Source organism: Montipora capricornis, chromosome 3 (assembly GCF_036669925.1).
Source record: "Montipora capricornis isolate CH-2021 chromosome 3, ASM3666992v2, whole genome shotgun sequence".
NCBI classification, from domain to species: Eukaryota; Metazoa; Cnidaria; class Anthozoa; order Scleractinia; family Acroporidae; genus Montipora; species Montipora capricornis.
Genome location: NC_090885.1, coordinates 68,675,757 through 68,693,860, shown reverse-complemented (window position 1 = coordinate 68,693,860; position 18,104 = coordinate 68,675,757). Strand labels below are relative to the sequence as shown.

Genomic DNA, 18,104 nt, shown 5'->3' with positions numbered 1-18,104 from the left:
GCAATAAAAAATGAGGTCACCGAGTTCGTTTCTGAAATATGAGCGACTAAAGCCAAAATATAGGGTGTCTTTGCTGGGCCTTTTTGTTGCCAAGGTAACTTATTGCATCATAAAAATGACCGCATCTTCCGTGATACAGCGTTGTAATGCCAAGAGTGTCTCTTCAAAGTATTGAAACTGGTTTGAGCCACCTTAACTCCGGCCTGACAGATTCGGAGTCTTCATCCTTTAAATAACAGAACAAAATTTTTCAATCCTTGTAATGTGCTTTGCTAATGGTAAGAGGTTCTAGTACTTGAATTTGAATCAATCATTTGACACCTGAAAATTTCAGGTGTCTACAAGACACAATTGCTTAAATTGTCCAGGTAAGGCTGGGAAATACGAGCAACATTATTGACAAACTTGTCGCGAAACACCGTGCAAATTGTAGAGCGATGTTGCACGTTCTACCACCCTACAATTTGCGCGACAAGTTTGGCAAAAATGTTGCTCGTATTTCGCCTTTGGGTTCGAGGATGCGAGGATCGCTTTTCCATTTCGTTTACGTTCTAGTATCGTCGTGTAACCACGACAGCGTAGGCTCCATGTCTCTGTGGGACGTTAATTAAACAAAAACACACGCACTGTTCCAAAAGAGAAGAAACACAGACCTTGTGTGTGTATCATTCTCATTTTGTTCTGGGGCACCTGTGAAAATTGTACTTGTTATGGAAGCAAGTGATTGTAAACTGCATAGCTACAATTTGCTTGCGCCGTTAAAGCAATCTTGTTTTAGAGATTTCCAAATTGCGTCGTCCCAAATCAATCAACAAATAAACCACCTATGGTGCTGAGTTTTTTTTTTGTGAAAACCATTTGGAGAGATGGCCGAAAAAGAAAGACAATTCACCGCTTTTTCTGTCAAAAACGTTTTAACGTTGGATTGTGGTGTGCACACGCGTACGACTTGTGCGCGGATTCCTCGTGCACAATTTGTTTCACCACGGAGGATTCTTGTTGTGTTAATCACCTGCTTTTGTGCCATTTTCAGGGATGCAGATACACAGACAAAGCGAGACTCATCAACGAATGTTCCTAAGCCATCCACGTTCGTCGCTGGTTTGCGTGGCTGTAACTCGACCAAGACTACCATGAACGTAGTGGATTTAACGTTAGATGTCGATCAAACCTGAACAAAATTGTTGCACCTGTGCATTTACAGAAAGCAGAGTTGAACTTTGTAAAAAAACAATTTTAATACTTTTTAGATTGTCTAAATTAATATTGTACTGGTTAGAGTGTTTAGTAAAGATGATAGCGTTTGAAGAAAGCGAGTATTATTATTATCATCACCCTATCGTCTCATTGCGAGTAACAAACCAGGCGGTGGTTTGTTATCCAGTGTCCGGTTGTTCGAAAGCCGATTAACATAATCCAGGATTAGCGTAAACATTTGCTTCATGTTTTCAACTTTTCGGTGAATTTTTGTTTTTCAAGATTGACTTCTTCTAATGTAACGTTTTGCCGAATATCAGCGTTCAACAGCATTTGGGAGTGGAGAAATGAACTCCTTGGTTATTTTTTTAGATGGAATTAGCTTTAATCGGCTTTTGAACAACCGGGCCCAGAGCTATTTTTGTTCACGAAAGCAGCGCGCCGCGACAATAGACCTAATGATAAATCGGCTAACTCAATGTTGTACCCAATTCAAACCATTTGGGAATAAAACGTTTTGTTCCAGGTATTTCCATATCATTTAAATATGAATGCTACATTATCATGCAAATACAATACACAAAGAATCTTAGTCCTGGGAGATTTGAATTGGGTACAACATTGAGTTAGCCGATTAGGTCTATGGCATCGCAAATTAGGGGGTTTGCGAAACGGCGACGCACACTACAACGACAACGTCACAAAGCAAGAATATCATTGGTGAAAAAAAGAAAAATAATCGTGCTGCACGTGCAGCACGCATTTTAGCACATGTTCTTGCGGTACTCTAAATAACAATGACGTGAAATCACCAAATTTAATTGTTTATTTTTACTAGAGCGGTTTTCAATTGAGTGTCGAAAGTAATTCGCGCATTGCTTTGGTAGGTGATTGGTTCAAAGTTCTCGCGCCACATTTTCAACAAATCAGAAGTGAAACCAAAACCAATCGTGGCTTGCGCGTGCACATTTTCCCGCGCTTTGTGTCGGCAATGTGAATAGACCATATTCGTATTCTCGGTATTGGGCTGGAACTAGCTTGCAATGGAGGCTAATGGGGGGGAATCTTTTCAAATGCAAATACTTTTTAATATATTCCCCCACATTAGCCTCCATTGCAAGCTAGTTCCAGTCCAATACTGAGAATACGAATATGGTCTATTACTTCGAGTCTTGATTGGTTTACTGGATTGTCTCCGTCCTTTTTGATTGGCCAAAGTAATTACTTTGGTTTTGGTTTTGGTTTTACGACACTTGATTGAAACTCGTTCTATGAAAGCTCTCGTACCAATTTATTTTTAGGATGATTCGCTAACATTTTACCACGTGAACGAAGTGGAAAAACCGCGACATTCAAAGTTAAATTTTGAAGTGACGTTTTCGTGGACGTCGCCGTCGTAAATCTTAAAAGTCCCTATTTTCGCAAACGCGCTTTCCACCAATGAATCCCCCTTATTTTGGTCGCCTTCACTCTCACAATCATCTTCCTCATCACGGGAAATCCATCCATTCGCTTTTATAGTTATTTTGCGCTCTTCACGAAACAACTGAGAAAGTCGTTTTTCTCACTCTACGTGTAATTTTGTAGGTGTACGAGTTTTGTGCAGTCATTGCGTATTCCCTTACTTTTTGCCCAAAAGGTTCAACAGGAGGCTGTTCTACTGACAAAACTTTAAGGTTTATTATTTACCATTTCTACAAGTGTTACGTACCATAAACTTAGACGATACGACATGTTCATACTGAAATTAAAAACAAAATAAATAAAGGTCATCGAAGAGGGCTTTGATTACAATTTCTGCGATCAGTCATTATCACTTTCCGGCTCCTTTGAGGCGGGTACGTACTCTCTGAAAGAATAAAGTACAAAATAAGGGGTGGGTGGAAATAGAGGGGGGGAGGGGGGGGGGCAGAGGGAGGAGGTAGTGAATGGACGAATAAGAGAATGAATGAATAAAGAAGAGAAGATGTTACGAACATTTCAGAAACTACTGGAAATATAATTCAGTATTTTATACAATTTTCAGATTTGATATTGTGCGTTGCGCAGGAAAGCTTTGTTCTAAAGAAGGCACTGAACTAGATAGTTTCAGTTAACGGTTCACAAGTTGTGAAAAGGGCCTCCTGGGAAAAAATCCATTAGCCTGTCTAGTTTTTCATCAGGTTTATTTTAAGACACTTTTCAGGATACTATTTTTCTGAAAAACTAGACGCCTATAAGGGCGTATCCGTGGGATGCACAACAAGTTATTGTCCAGTTACAGTGGACTTCAACTACGGGCAAACTTCGAAAAATGGCGAGACATTACCAGAAAGATAAATCTGTAATTTAACTTAAGTTGTTTATTGTAAAAACTCTCATTATTAATGTTACTAAATTTTCACTGGAAACAACGAAGCCCTATTAGGGGTTATCAGGAAACGGGATATTTACGGGATGTTATAAAAAATAGGCACGCATTGCGTGTGGTAGTGCAGTAACTTGAATGTTTTTTTTTTCCATAACTGTCAACAGGGTGCGTTGTGTTTTTCAGGAGATTCAAGTTGTCTTTGCATAATATGTAGCTCTAAAAGTATACGATATTGTTTTGATGTCTTTACTGAATACCTCCTGAGAAGAAATGTGGTTCAGTAAAATAGTAATCCCAGAAAGGTTGACGAAAGTAAAAGTAAATGGGGAAACATTGGCTTCACGGCTGACATGTTGATAATTTTCAAGTTCCTTTACAACTTCTTTTTCCCCACAAGTTTAAGCGTGTACTCTGAGCTTCTGACAGCTTTCCAGGACAAAAGTTCATTGAAGTTGAGCCCCGTCGGGCGGAATTTCTAGGGAATTTAAGAAACGGTGACGATATGACATCGCCACAAAACAGTAATATCGTCGGTTAAAACAGCATAAAGAATCGGATTTTAGCAAGTATTTTAGCAAGTATCTTAGCGGTCCTCTGCATAACGACGACGTGAAATCACCAAATTTGAGGTTTTGACGACAACGTAAGCATCCAACAGAGAATCCTTCATTCTCTATTTTAACTCTGAAACCGCTCGTACCAATTTATTTTTAGGATACTTCGCCCACATTGTAGGACGTGAACGAGACTGAATAATCGCGAAAGACTTATGATAGAGCCAAATCATATTGTGGGGTGACGTTTTCGTCGACCGTCGCCGTCGTAGATTTTAAATTCGACATTCAACACAAAGATCGCAATCGTTGATATGGTCTTAGTCCAAGTGTCAACTAAAGTTAAGCCCCTTCGAATGGGGTTAGTACTTGTATGGGGGTGCGCGGTTCCCGTGACGATGATAGCTAATTTTTTATTTCGTTTGGCCGTTGAAGGCTATTTTCTTATCTTCTTTCTACGTCGGAAAGACTGAACAATGGAACACACAAGAACGAAGCAAGATCTAGAAATAACGTAAAAAATTCTCCTTACCTTTAAAGCTTGCCATTCTTAAAGAAAAATCTTCTGTCCACTTTATCAAATACTTTCAGATGTGAGGTTTAATACTGTGACAATCATCGCGGGCGGAAAGGATTCCAAACTAAATATTTGCTCACATCGCAATATCAGAACTTCCGTCACCGTAGTCGAGTGATCTAACGCTAGACAGCCGGGGCAAGTATGGGTGTTCTAATCGCCGTAAGGGATTTTGGAAATACTGAAGGGCATAGAATAGGATTCACTCGATCGGAGCTTAATTCAATATCCGTGGGGTATGCACATTTGTGACTACCAAAAAAAAACCATTCGACTGGTTTTAAGACGTGGTATGCCTACGGCATCCCACGTAAAAAAAACAACAACAAACGAGTTAACATACTTTGTCATAAAGTTGAGCCCGTAGTCTGTTTGTACGATAGAAGGCTTGTCTTCTCATTTTTTCGTGTTTCGCTTTCACTTCGGGTAGGTTCTTGTATAGCCTGCGAGAAAAATAACCACAGAAAAGAGGCAGAGACAAATTAACATGGTTATTTTTGTTACGTGTATGTCATGTTTTAGTGCGATTGACCTCACCAGATTTCAAGGTGATGCATTTCAGTAAAGTTCTAAAGGGAACACGTTCTTAACCGCTTTTGGTTGAAATGCGGTAACTCCCATGAAGGGTCATTTTCCAAACTTCACAGAGGATGTAAATGATGAAGCCCCTAGAACCCGCGCTTCATTTTGAAATGCCCACGAAAACGAAAGTGTCTTGTACCCTAGCGTGTTTTAGATTGTTCAACCTCGCTTGAAGAAGTTGATTAACCAAATCGTCCGAAATCAGGTTTTCCCAGTGATAGCACACGAAAAAAAAAAAAACAGATTTTGCGCGACAAAAGTGATCATATTTGGAGTAGTCTCAGTTTACCTTTGGTTAAGTTCCTTCATCTCTGCTTTTGTCATCTGTCGCGGTTTTGGGACGTAAAGCTGGTCTGAAATTAGATTAAAAGAGGATTTAAATATCACAATTCTCAGGGAAGAAATTTGAAAGTCCTAGTAAGAAAGATCTTTCAGAAGCTTTCTAAGAAGTTATTTCATTAATGGCACACATGACGTGTGTATGCCGGGCCCAAGCAAGACCCTTGATTGTTAACTTCGAACTTCATCCCCCTTTCAACATTTCAATACTCTAAGGGCCGATTTACACGATACGATTTTGTCGCATGCGACAAGCTCACGACAGGCCTACGACATGACTTACGATTGTCGCAGCGTTTTAAAACATGTTTTAAAATGCTACGACATTTTTTCTGACGTACACAACAATCGTAAATCATGTCGTGGGCCTATCGTAAGCCGTTGTCGCATGCGACAAAGTCGTACCGTGTAAATCGGCCCTAACGCAGCCTTCACCTACCAGGGCACACTTAAATAACTTTGATACAAAGCACCGTCTCTATCGCATCTCCCCCAGCTCTACTCCACCCTCCCCACGAAACACTGACATAAATTATGCGGCTTCGCCTACAGCCTATCTAAAGATTCCATAGCAAAAGAACCACTGCGTCCTCAACCAGTCAAAATAAAATCAACTTACCAGAACCTTTTACACGTGTCTTGATCTTTGGGGTGTCGGGTGGGGATGTTCTTTTAGAGGCCTCTATTCTCCTTTCCTCTGCTGCAGCTTCCTCCATTAATTTACGCCTGTCTTTTTCCCGGGCAGCTTGCTCTATTCTTGCCACTCTTTCCGTTGAGCGCTTCACAAAAGACGACTTCGCGTAGAGAAACGCTTCTTGGAGGCTGAGCTTCTGCAGAGAGCTTGACGAATTCACGGCCGCATCAAACACGTCTACCCTTAGCTCATCATTAGAGCGGCTTTTACTCGGCGTTTTTAACTCGGATAAAGCTTTTGGCTCAGTTTGCGCTTTGCTTGTCACCGGATGAAACCAAGCTGGTACCTGGGCTCGGCTCGATCGGTCAGAAGTCGTCTTCACGCTGTGATCTGGCGAGTTTTGACTGGGTATCAATCGCTCCTTTGGTTTATATCGAACAGCTTCCCGATGATCCACGTTGTACACGTAATCCGATGTCTTGGGTGAAGGTTGAGAAATGACACCCCGTTCTTCCTTATTTCTCAGCGGACGTTTCGCTCCTTTACTCGGAGATTTATAGGGTTCCACCTTATCTTTGCTGTTTGCTTTCCGTTGGCCAACAAACTCTTCAGTCTGTGTGCCCGCGTCTTCAAACTGACCATGAAGTGACTCGTCTGAGCTTGCAGCTGGGCTTCTTGTGATGATCGGAGTCGGACAGTTTACGCCAACGTCTCGTTTACGAGGCAACCTAAACTCCTTTCCGTAACCTTTTCTTTCCACTTTTCTGCTCTTGGCTGGCAAAGTCGCATGTACAACTCTTGTTTGTGAAGCTCTGCAGGTACACTTTGGTTCTCTGTCCACATATGTTGGGTCAGAAAATGGAACTGTGAAGGCCTCAGGGCGCCGAGTATGTAATAGATCTGGAGAAGGTTCTTCGGTGCCTTCGTTGAGCTCGACATTTTCTCTTTCAGTCCCTGTTTCCTTTCCTTTCTCTTCGTTGATTGATGTATTAGTAGCTGATTCGGTCGACGTGCTATCTCGAACTCTGATTATTGGAGAAATATCCTGTGCTTTTACTGATTTAAGCAACTCTCTTATGCGAATCTTATGTTTCATTGAGGAGCGAAGACGCGGTTCCATAAATGCATAATTAAAGAATTCAGAAACATCAGATGATTCACTAGACGAGGTCATTCTACGCTTGCTACTTTTTGAAATCGGCCACTTTTGAGATTGAATAACCGAGGCACGAGAAGACGAAGAAGCACTTTCGTCCATGGATTTCGACACCAGTGAAGACAATTTGGAAATGTTCGCATCCAACCTCGAAGGTCTCACAGCATGTCGATCTGTCTTGTCGCGAGAACGACTGCTAGTCTTAGCATCGGGGTGTTTTCTACTAGTTCTGGCTTTCCTATCCGCTGTTGAGTTGTTTGACGATGTACCGTCACTATCGCCGGTGGCTCTTCGCCTCGATTTCACCAAACTTGCCAATTTCTTGGACGGATTCTCCTCGGTTTCGTCCACAGTCTTCCTAACCGAATGGCTCGATCTTTCTGAAGTGATAAGTTTCGTTGGTGTTCTGTGATTTTGAGAAGAATCCTTGACCGCGCGTGCTCTGTGTCGTTCAGACTCTTTTTCGCGTAACGCATGCGCATCGTGGTAACGATCGCGAAAATCATGAGCCTGTCGACCTTTTAGTATTCTCGAGTCCCTTGGTTCACGACGTCTTGGTCTCACTTTCTCCTCGTTGCTCTCTAAACTCTCTTCATAGTTGTCTTGCTCAAGTTGAACGTTTCGATGACCAGTTCTTCTTCCAGCTAGGCCCTCAATGTCTTTTGAAGCCCTGCCAACGCTATCGTGCGAACTACTCGGTGTTGAACTCCCTGAAATGTAAACCATCCCGGGACCATTTTGACTCGAAACCTCTCTTGCAGGGTTTGGTTCAAGTCCCATGGCCTTCCTACGCCTGTTAGTGCTTCCAGGACCCGACGACCTTCGGATGTCGTAGATACCGTAAGACGAGGCTTGGAAAACACTCTCATTTGGATGATTCTCCTTGTTTCCCGAAGCATCCCGATGAAGAACCGGTTTGTAAATCTCGTCTGAGGAGGAAAAGTCCGTTGTGGAGCGACTCGGGACCTGTTTGGTTGCAACCACGTCACGTCCCTCTACGTCAACCAATGTATCATTTTCAAGACTCTGTTCTTGCAAAAATTCACTTTCCTCCATACTGGAGCGCTCACTTACTGAACCTAATGGGGTGGATGATTTTCCTTGTTTAGAATCTCTTTGTGCCAGTATGGTTTCAGATATTGGAGAAATTGTCCCAGCCCCAAGAGACCAGTGTAAGGACTTTATATGAGTGTCATTGACTTCCGAATGACTGTCATATTGGCCCTGCAAAGTGGATGAAGATTGCTCTCGATCAGACATTCTTTTAACAGTATCTCCCATAGGTAGGTCTCTGGATGACTTCACAAGTATTCTGTTTTCTCTATTGTTCACCGCACCAGAATCAAGTTGCTTTGATTGCGCATGCTTCTGCATTCGTAAATACTGTCGATTGCCTTCCAACACTGGTTCATAGTTCAGGAGGTCGTCCGTATCATCCGACGATGCACTTGTATCGCTTTCTCGTAAATTCTCCAAACCATTCCCGCTCGGCAATGCCTTCCCCTCATCTTGACCCGTTCTGAAAGAATCGTTAGACTCCTCTTTGGCAGTTGCAACTGATGCAGCACTAATGGTATCTGGGGAGGGTATTGTTCCATAGGTGTCACCGGAATATGTCATTCTTTCATTGTCTCCTAAAGTAGGCAAATTACCACCACTCTGCGGCACTTTGCCTTGATCATTTCCCATTCGACTCGAATCCTTTGATCCCTCCCTTGCGTCACCAATGGAAATGGGGGCAGCTTCTGTTCCATCAATAACGGAACTGGTATGGCCTGATAGTGGAAAGTTATCTGCTGGGATGACAGAGAAACTTTCTTCTGTCTCTATGCGATTAGGCCTTTCTCTCGAGGTACTCAATGACAACCCACTATCTGCTCCTAGGGCTGGAACGCTGCTTTCTACAGAAACACGAGGAAGTACTTGATTTGGAGCTCTTTGGATTGGATCCCTTGTTGCGGGTGGTGTCTCTCCGCCCCAAGCAATTCGTGAGCTTTTTATACTACTTGCTATAGAACTTCTGGAACTTGGCGCCTGCAAATGAGTCCCAGAGCTTGGCAAAATTGCCTGTGGCAGAGTTGGACCGAATGTATCACTGCGCAAGTGGCGATGTAACACATCTTCACTAGTCGCTACAACAACAGAGTAGTCTCTTGTCAGTAGATTTGCACCACCGTTGGCTGCTAAAGGAAAAGCATCAGCGGAATCCAAAGACGATCGTACTTTGTGACCGCCATATCCCGCATCATCTAACATTTCACCTGGAGTTAATGGATCCAAAGCACTGGAGGAACTTAGCAGCGATAGCTCTATGGGATACTTGTTGGTAGCTTGAAGTGGTGTTTTTGGAATGGTATCAACAGGGGTAATTTCACTTGGATGCAAAGAAGATACTTTTGCACTCGTCCAGCTGGACTGTTGTCTCGAGTCCAAAGGTCTTATAACATTGGTGATGTCATTTTCCGAGAAACTCCGTAGACTCTCATCCTGAGAAGGCCTATAGACCGTGTGTCCTTTTCTATGTGATGGTGGGAACCTTGGGGATACTGCCTTGGGCCAAACAACTGCATCCGTTTCAGACGAGGATTTTCTCGCAGTGACCGGCCGCCCAGAAGTCCACTCCATTCCATAATCCCTTGATCCAGCGCTATTGCTTAGCGCTGCAGCACTTGACATGTATTCGACATAGTCCTTTGTCATGGAGCCTCCGTCTGAACCTGTATTCTTCGCCTCTTCAACAACTTTGTCAGTTAGCCTATCCCGCTTCAGTCTATCCAACACTTCTTGCACAGCACGGAAGTTAGGACCAAGCAGCTTTGACACTGGACTCTCTGTGTCACTATCACTGTTTAACTGAGGGGCGTGCCTCTGTCGCAACTCGCTCATAAGGTTCAGACCTTTCTTGACAGGGGGAACACTTCTGGTGATAATTTCCAGAGGAGTTACATTGTGTTGACTGTGTGGCTGAGAGGCCACGGATACATCACTTTCACTGTCCTTACTAGTGTGTGCTACACTAGCCACTGGTTGGCTCTGAGCAGGAGCTGAGATTACTTGTGGAGTGCTGCCGTATGTGGTGCTAATCCACGGCATCCTCTTGAGATCTGGTCCGTCTCGTCCATCTGGCTGCGACCTCTCTGGTGGTGACTGTTTCCCATCTTCATCAGACCAAACATGAGGTACATTTTGCAATCTGACATTGTTGGCACCATGAGAAGCCTGGCCTGTGGCATAAGGCATCTGAATGGTGTCTTCGTCGTCTTCTCCAACCGCACTTGGTCTGAGAGGAAACCACTCGTTTCTTAACTGTTTCTCGTCAATGCCAGAATCGTGCACACTGAAGGACGCTCCACTGTCTGCTGAATCATCCTCATCAATGTTTTCCACCACCTCAACAGCTTCTTGTTCCAAACTCAGTGGCGCAACACCTGCAACAGAACATTTACATTCACATGAAGCAACTCAAGGGGATAACAAACGTTTCTCGCCCTTGCAAGTTTGAGACCGACCACTTGGAGCATATTTCAAAACGTGGAGCTTGACTTGGCAAACATCACTTCAAAACGATGGCTTTGCATCAGAAATGTTAATTTTTTAACACACATGTAAAATCAATTAAACTAGAATTTGAGACCGACCTTTTTTTTAAAAGAAGGATCTTAAAAAGTGCTATATAACTTTAGAGTGATTATGTTGTTCTAAGTGGACAGATCATAAAATTAGTCGACAAAAATGCCAGCTTTGGCTTTTGACAGTATAGTCAAAACATACAATATAATTATTATTTAACAACTGTTCATCGAAGTGGAGGTGCCAGTGGTGTATATTTATCAAGCTGCAAAGCGACGAGGTATACCATTAGCAACCAACAATGAGGTGAATAGTTATTTTAGCATATACTGAAACAGTGAGATAGTATAGCACAAAAAGATGATTTTAACTCATTTACTCCCGCAAAGATTACAATAGTTTTGGGCGCAAATCCCGCGCAAGTTGCTCGGAGGTGAATAGCAAAGGATATTCGGAATTTGAGTGGCGAATCTTAGCGCACCTTCAACGCTATCCACTGTTTTAGTACAGTATTTAATAATAACAGAAACCCATAAGGTTTGAATTAAAACGTGTAACGGCCCCTTGTGTGCTGGGAAACAAGCTTCTGAATATTCAATTTGCTAAGTACCATATTTGGGACAACAACAGCGAGGGGTTTCCAAATATGGTACTTAGCACTGAAACATTCAACCAATCAGTTAGCACTGAATATTCGGAAGCTGTAAACGTGTTACACGTTTCAACCCTTATGGGTTTCTGCTAATAATTATTGTTATTAAAGGGGATGTGTAACGAAATTAAGCAAAATTCTGAAACTGAAACTGGCAACCAAATCAAGAGAAACATAAAAATACATGTGACTTCTTCAAACATTGAAGGAAGGTTTGAATCAACCAGCAAATGCAAAAGCAGGAAGGAATGAGCAAAATTAAAGAAGATTGAAATGGATGGCAACTACTGGGGTTTTTGAAAAGTGTTCAGCATTATAACAGTCTTTCAAAGTTTATCTCTGTTGTTTGTGACTTAAATTATGTTTGCTGAACAGACATGTTTTTGTCACAAAGCATTGGTTTATGTTGTTTAAAGGTAATTTCTGGGTTAGCATTTTAGGAGGGTTGTCCAATACTCCGACATAATGAGATTCATGGTACATCGCAGTAGACATCACAAAGTGTCCCCCAACCCTAATCCTTTTAAAATAGTAACAGTTTTGTGAGACATAAAGAGCGGGACACTTTTTGATGTCTATTGTGACGTACCAGGAATCTCATTATGTCGGAGTATCGGACATAATGTGGTAATGGGAAGTGAGCTGTTTTCCCTTTTAACTTGTCTTGTCACTACCACCTTTATATTGTTAAGTATCTTTCCTCCATTACAGATGATTAGGTTAAAAATCTGGGAGACACTACTGTCCTGGCATGTGAAATGTTCCTTTCTGGTTACCGTCTGCAGCTCAAAAACGTTGCGTTCCTAAACTTTCTAATACTGTGACACATCCCCTTCAATTTAAGGTGGTGTCACTTGTAATGAATTTAAAGAAGAAGCTAGAATATTTTGTTTTTACATTTCATATCTCAATCATGCCATCACAAAATAGATTTGGAAAACATCTTAAGTTTACGGAAAGGTAAAGAATGTAATATGAGATTCCAACTTAGTCTAATAGTTTACCTTCCTGGACAGTTCCATCCTGTGGTACCACTTGAGCCTCCAACACACCAACTTCATCAAGAGCTTCAACACTCAAAGAACCACTGCTCAGTCCACTTGCTAATGTTTCATCATCTTCAGGAGGCAGATGAGGTGACTGCAGCAAACCTGCAGCATGGCTTAAAGACCTGACACTTTCCTTAAGCTGCTCTAGTTCGTGCCACTGCTCAGCATATGGTGATAACTGGAGCAAATAAACACAACAATAAGAATGACTTGCTACTCAGAAAATTGATATATAATCTCTGAGGGTGCAAGATGAATAATAATAATAATAATAATAATAATAATAATAATAATAATAATAATAAAATAATAATAATAATAATAATAACTGTTATCACATAAGGGGCAAAATTACTGAATGCTGATTGGCTGAGGAGACGGAGGGCATTTTTTTCTTAATCACGAGGGCACAATTACTTGACCCTGATTGGTTAACAGTTGCTTACCCAGAACAAGCAAAATTAGAAGAGAATCTTCTTCCAGATTCTGACTCTGATGAAACTGTTTTTTTTCACATACTTAATAATTATGCTTTCATTCGGTTGAAGTTCAATTCAATAAATCGTTGTTGTTAACAGAAATAGCCCCTTTTGCTGTGGCATTAGTGAACGGGCTTCTCTCATTAATGTTGCCCTTTCTGGACAGTGATAAACATGTAATCGCAATGTGCCCTTGTGCAATTACAATGTAAGGATTAATTTCACTGGCATTTCAAAGTTCTCCAAATTTCCCTTGTTGACTCAGGCAATTTTGTGAAAACTTTGAAAATAGGTGTGACATTAGCCTTCATTATTACCCTCAGGCCCATGCAATTACATACACTTATCGTTAGTATTATTTTAATATCATTATATTTATTGCACTTCTGAAAAACGTTTTCTGGAATACTCCCACTTTCCTTTCCATTTAGGGATTGAGTGCTGTGCAACTATTTCAAAGCAAATAAGTGTGTACTTTTCCGACTCCTCTTGCAGCACTGGACTTAATTGTTATTAGCAACTTCTAGTGTAAGAGCATTAAATCAGACTGCTGAAATTCAAGGGTTTTCGAGCAGAGCACATACTAAATCCTGAATAACAGTTTTTACTAGAGTCATGGGCATACATGCTAACACTATAATAATCCAAAAAATGTGATGTACTGTACTGACCTGAGTGATATTTTCTCCTTCCAATGTCTGATCTGAGTTAGAAACACCAGGATGGGCCATCTGTTGATCCTCAGATGGGGTTCCTGTGCCCCTATCGTCTAATGACTCTTCTCCAAGGACAAACCATTGGGCACTACCTTCCTGGAAAAGAAAAAGTGATAAACCAAAAAGCACATCAATCTCCTAAAAAGCCTGTATCTGTTGCAGGGTTCTTGTTAAGATTTTGAATAGGAGGATAAAAGACAACTGAATACCAGGTAATGAAGGCTGGTACACATGTATCACTCCGTCGTTCATCATTACTTGACTTCCATCAACATAGACGGTAAAATGTACTTGAAAAGCCGGTAAAAATAACTGGTTACCGGCTCTCAAAATTTTTTAAACCAGTTAAATTATTATTTCCCTTTGTTTCAGAGTATGATAATGAATAATAGACAAAGAAAAATCAAAGTACAGTGTAAATGGAACTGGTTTGAAAAATTTGAAACCAAAAAAAAGTTTGAGCCACAACAAATCTACCATCCCTTTGCTTTCACTGAGTTACAGAGGATATTACATGGCCACACAGAGGTCTATACAAAATTTCTCTTCAGTATTGACTAAAATAATATTTCACGAGTGAGTGCAGCGAATTTAAGTGAAATAGTTTTTAACACATGAAGAGAAATTTCCTTTCTCCAAGCGGTCATGTAATGTTCTGTTTATTAATATATAACATCAAATGAATGAAATTATATCACACCATTTTACTTTTCTTAATATGTTTTGTAGTCACTACAAAGAACAACCACATGATTTACTATGTAACCATAGCAATGGTGATCTTTTCACATGTGAAGATAACATGTTCTTTTCATTTGTGACGATATCACGTTTTCACACGAAAGATCACCTGGTATTTCATTGGTGTTAAAAAATAACACAGTTTACTAAATCATAACTGATTTGACTGAAAGAAAAAGAAAGAAAATAATGTTCTATCAGTCAATGCATGTAAATCTAAAGAAAAAGTATCCTGATTTTGTGACACTTTCGGTTCAATTTTCTTCAGTTGATTGTGTGTGTCACTTCACCTCAAGTTTTTAAAGTAATACAACAATGCCATTGACATTTAAAGAATAGTATAATAAAAGGTTTTAAAGGAAATATATGTGACAAATTCTTCTACTGGGAAATCATGTTAAATTTCTCTCTTCAAAGTAAATCAAAAAGATAGTGGTGACAAAACATTTATTAAAAGTATGGATCAAAAATGCTAAGTTTTGTGGAAGCTGAAACATTCAGTATTTGGGCTTATGCAGTCAATCACTCTGATAATCTTGCAAACCTTTTCCTGTTCATCATCGTTCAACTTGGTGCCTTGTTCATGCACATCTCCTGTTCCACTGGGTTGGGAAGATGCCAAGTCTTCCCCTCCTATGGGGCGCATCCCAGAAGCAGCCTCCATACTAGACCCAAGGTTTTCCAGCAAATGCCACTGTTCTAAATACTCCTAAACAGAGTGGAAGCATTATTATTATTAAGAGCAGCTTAACTGTAATCAATTGACATGGTTTAATGTGTGGACAAATGAAATTGAAGCAAGACAACACAATATGTGACTTCTGAATCATTCTCAATCCCATTGAAGTGACCAATCATTTTGCTGTCAGTTTGGGGCTTGTACACTGGCTTATACTTTTAACTTCTATTACCCAGGGCTGGAACTAAGATTTGAAGCTAAAAGGTAAATGGTATAAGTTGGTGGGGAACTGAGTGATGAGCAAGCAAGCAGCAAGGGAGCAAAAGAGTAGCAAGGAATCATGATCATTGTAATAAGCAGAGTGTGAGATGATCATAATAATACCCTTCCTTCTATTTGGTTAACTGTTTTACTTATTTTGTCTGCACTGAAGTCCTCCTTGCAAGGTACCATGATGCCTGTTGATTGGTTAAAATGCCACGACCCTGCTTACGTCAATGGTTGCTGTTGGACCTCCTCTCAAAGGAATCCCATTTGGCCTAATTCTTGACTGGTGATTCCTATTGTGTCTCCTCCTACTGACAACAGTCCATAGGGTCTGAATGAATCACAGAGAGACTTTCTTCACAAAATTACCTGTTCAATATCATGAAGTCTCTTATTTGTTGGTAACTGTCCAGCTCTTGACTGTGAACTTGGTTTCAATTCCACTGTTGGCTGTTCCATTATTAAAAATATACATCACTTGGGACTACAAACTAAAAATAAATAGCATATTATTAATGTCACTGTTCCTTGGTATCAACATAAATAGCCATAACATATTATTTAATTGTTGGGATTAATAACTCTACCTCAATTTGGGTCTCTTGAAAATACTTATACAATTAGAAATAATCCATTTCAAACTAAAAGTAATATGAAAGCATGTTACATTATGATTGTATTTCAGGAGGTTTGATGCTGACTATTTTAAAAGAGATGTTGCAAGATGTTATAGCTACTGCTTAAGCCCTCGCAGTTACCACATGAAATTGAAAACAAACCTGTACATGTGATTTTAAACTATAACATCTCTTTTGAAATAGTCAAGCCTTAAAGTAATACATATCGTGCCCTGGTTATTACAGTCTTTGTGAACATTATTCATTATTCTTGGTTATTAGGCTCAGCCAACTTGTCTTTTAAAAGAAACAAATGAAACATTCAAATTGCAAAAGAACAAAGTTCAATTCTTGGAGGATTAGAATTTGAGAGACCAAATAGGCTTCTGTGATGACATTGTGGGAGTGAAGGGTTTGCTATAAATAATTTGACCTCATAGATTAAATTATTCTGATCACCACTGTCCACAAAATAAATTATACAATCTATTTTGCAGAGATTTATCAACTAAAGCTTTCAGGATAATCAGCTGTCAAGTGATAACTATGTTTGAAGATGAATATCACGCCTCAGTTCGTTTACCTTTTGATATATCTCTTCAACGGTTAAATTATTTATTGTCTACGATGAGAAAGAATAACATAGGTAGATTTAGCTACGTACAAATTGAATTTCATTTAACTCAGCAAAGCTCTGTTGACAAGTTTTATAGACACATGCACTGAATATGATTGTATACATGTAAGCATTTAATGAATGCACGGTTGAGATTTAGGAAACTGTGGGTTTAAAGTAAGCAAAGATTACGATTTTTTTTTTTAAATCACAAAGTAAAACGCAAGTTCGCTTCAAGTTGTAAAAAGCTCAGTGAGTAGTATCAGACAGAAGATCAAAAGCCCAAGAAATACTCGAGCACCTTCAGGAGAGGAAGAATAGGTATCTGCGGCGCGGTTTAACGATTGAAACGAATGTATGGTTCTCCATGAATTTTACATGTTTTTTGGCACTGAACAAAGTGACAAAGAACAAATACGATATTTTCATTTAAACATGTACAGCCGAAGAAGCCGTCCTGTGAAGAGAAATGGGTCTAAATTTGACAAAAAGAGAAGAATGAACCTTAGTGTAGTTTCTGTACTGTTAAAACCCTCAATGTATTCAAAGTACAAATGATTTTACCTTGACATCCGTTGCTTTGGCGGTCAAAAATAAACAGGCAATTTCATTCGGTACCAGTCCTAACCGTGAATGGCTTTGCGTCGCTTAAAAATTAACCAGAGATAGGAGGGTTAGCCTGCCCCGAAGACGCATCCTTATGCATGGGCAGCATCACCACCAAAAATACAAGGAATTGAAATGGTACAGAGCAAAAAGAAATGTTTAGTGATGGTTTGCGAAACGAAATAAGTGGTTTTGAAATGGAACGTTCGAAATACAGAAGTTTAAGTGTTCTTTTGTGAAGCAGTTGAGTCAAATGGCTGCCCATACCCTCTTATTTCCTTTGTTGCACGCGCAACAAACGTCAGCTCGCATGCTAGGGAAGGGTGGATGGACCTTTTGATCTCACTACTATCACAGATAAACACCTATTAAAAACACAAACCAAAACAAAAATGAGAAATCTGACCTTTTTTGCCTTCAGAAAGCACTAAAAGCTACTAAAGTTAGAGACATTTAATAGTACATCTGTAAAGCAGGGAGGGGAGGGGTTAGTAGTGGTTCGAAACTGCTGCCACCCAGCTGAGAGTTTGACTAAAGTCCGGAATCCGGAATCCGGAATCCGGAATCCGAAATCCAAAATAAGAACTTCAACCAAAGGTTTACACTAATTTGCAAAACAAAACAAAATACAGAAAGAATCCTAAACATTCATTAAAGCTAACCTTAGGCCTAAAAAAAGTTTGTGGGCCTAATGCAGTTAATGAATGTTTAGGATTGTTTCTG

At 40.3% G+C, this 18,104-nt stretch overlaps 2 protein-coding genes across 3 annotated transcripts in view; one reads left to right on the top strand and one right to left on the bottom strand.

Moving 5' to 3' along the window:
* LOC138041012 (cilia- and flagella-associated protein 206-like) overlaps window positions 1-1,312 on the top strand; it is a 22,044-nt gene extending 20,732 nt beyond the window's left edge. For both annotated transcript variants that reach the window (XM_068886773.1, XM_068886772.1), the window contains exon 17: window positions 1,034-1,312. In XM_068886773.1, coding sequence (XP_068742874.1) covers window positions 1,034-1,175 — 142 coding nt within the window. In that variant the 3' untranslated portion in view covers window positions 1,176-1,312. The remainder of the gene's footprint in view (window positions 1-1,033) is intronic.
* Window positions 1,313-2,855: 1,543 nt separating this feature from the next.
* Window positions 2,856-17,366, bottom strand: LOC138041010 (serine-rich adhesin for platelets-like). The gene is made up of 9 exons (XM_068886771.1): window positions 17,340-17,366; window positions 15,912-16,033; window positions 15,141-15,305; window positions 13,811-13,951; window positions 12,616-12,838; window positions 6,219-10,817; window positions 5,550-5,613; window positions 5,022-5,121; window positions 2,856-3,046 (listed from the first exon to the last, which is right to left on the bottom strand). The coding sequence occupies exons 2-9, from the start codon at window positions 15,999-16,001 to the stop codon at window positions 3,011-3,013; spliced, it is 5,418 nt and encodes a 1,805-aa protein (XP_068742872.1). The 5' UTR covers window positions 16,002-16,033; window positions 17,340-17,366; the 3' UTR covers window positions 2,856-3,010.
* Window positions 17,367-18,104: the final 738 nt, after the last annotated feature.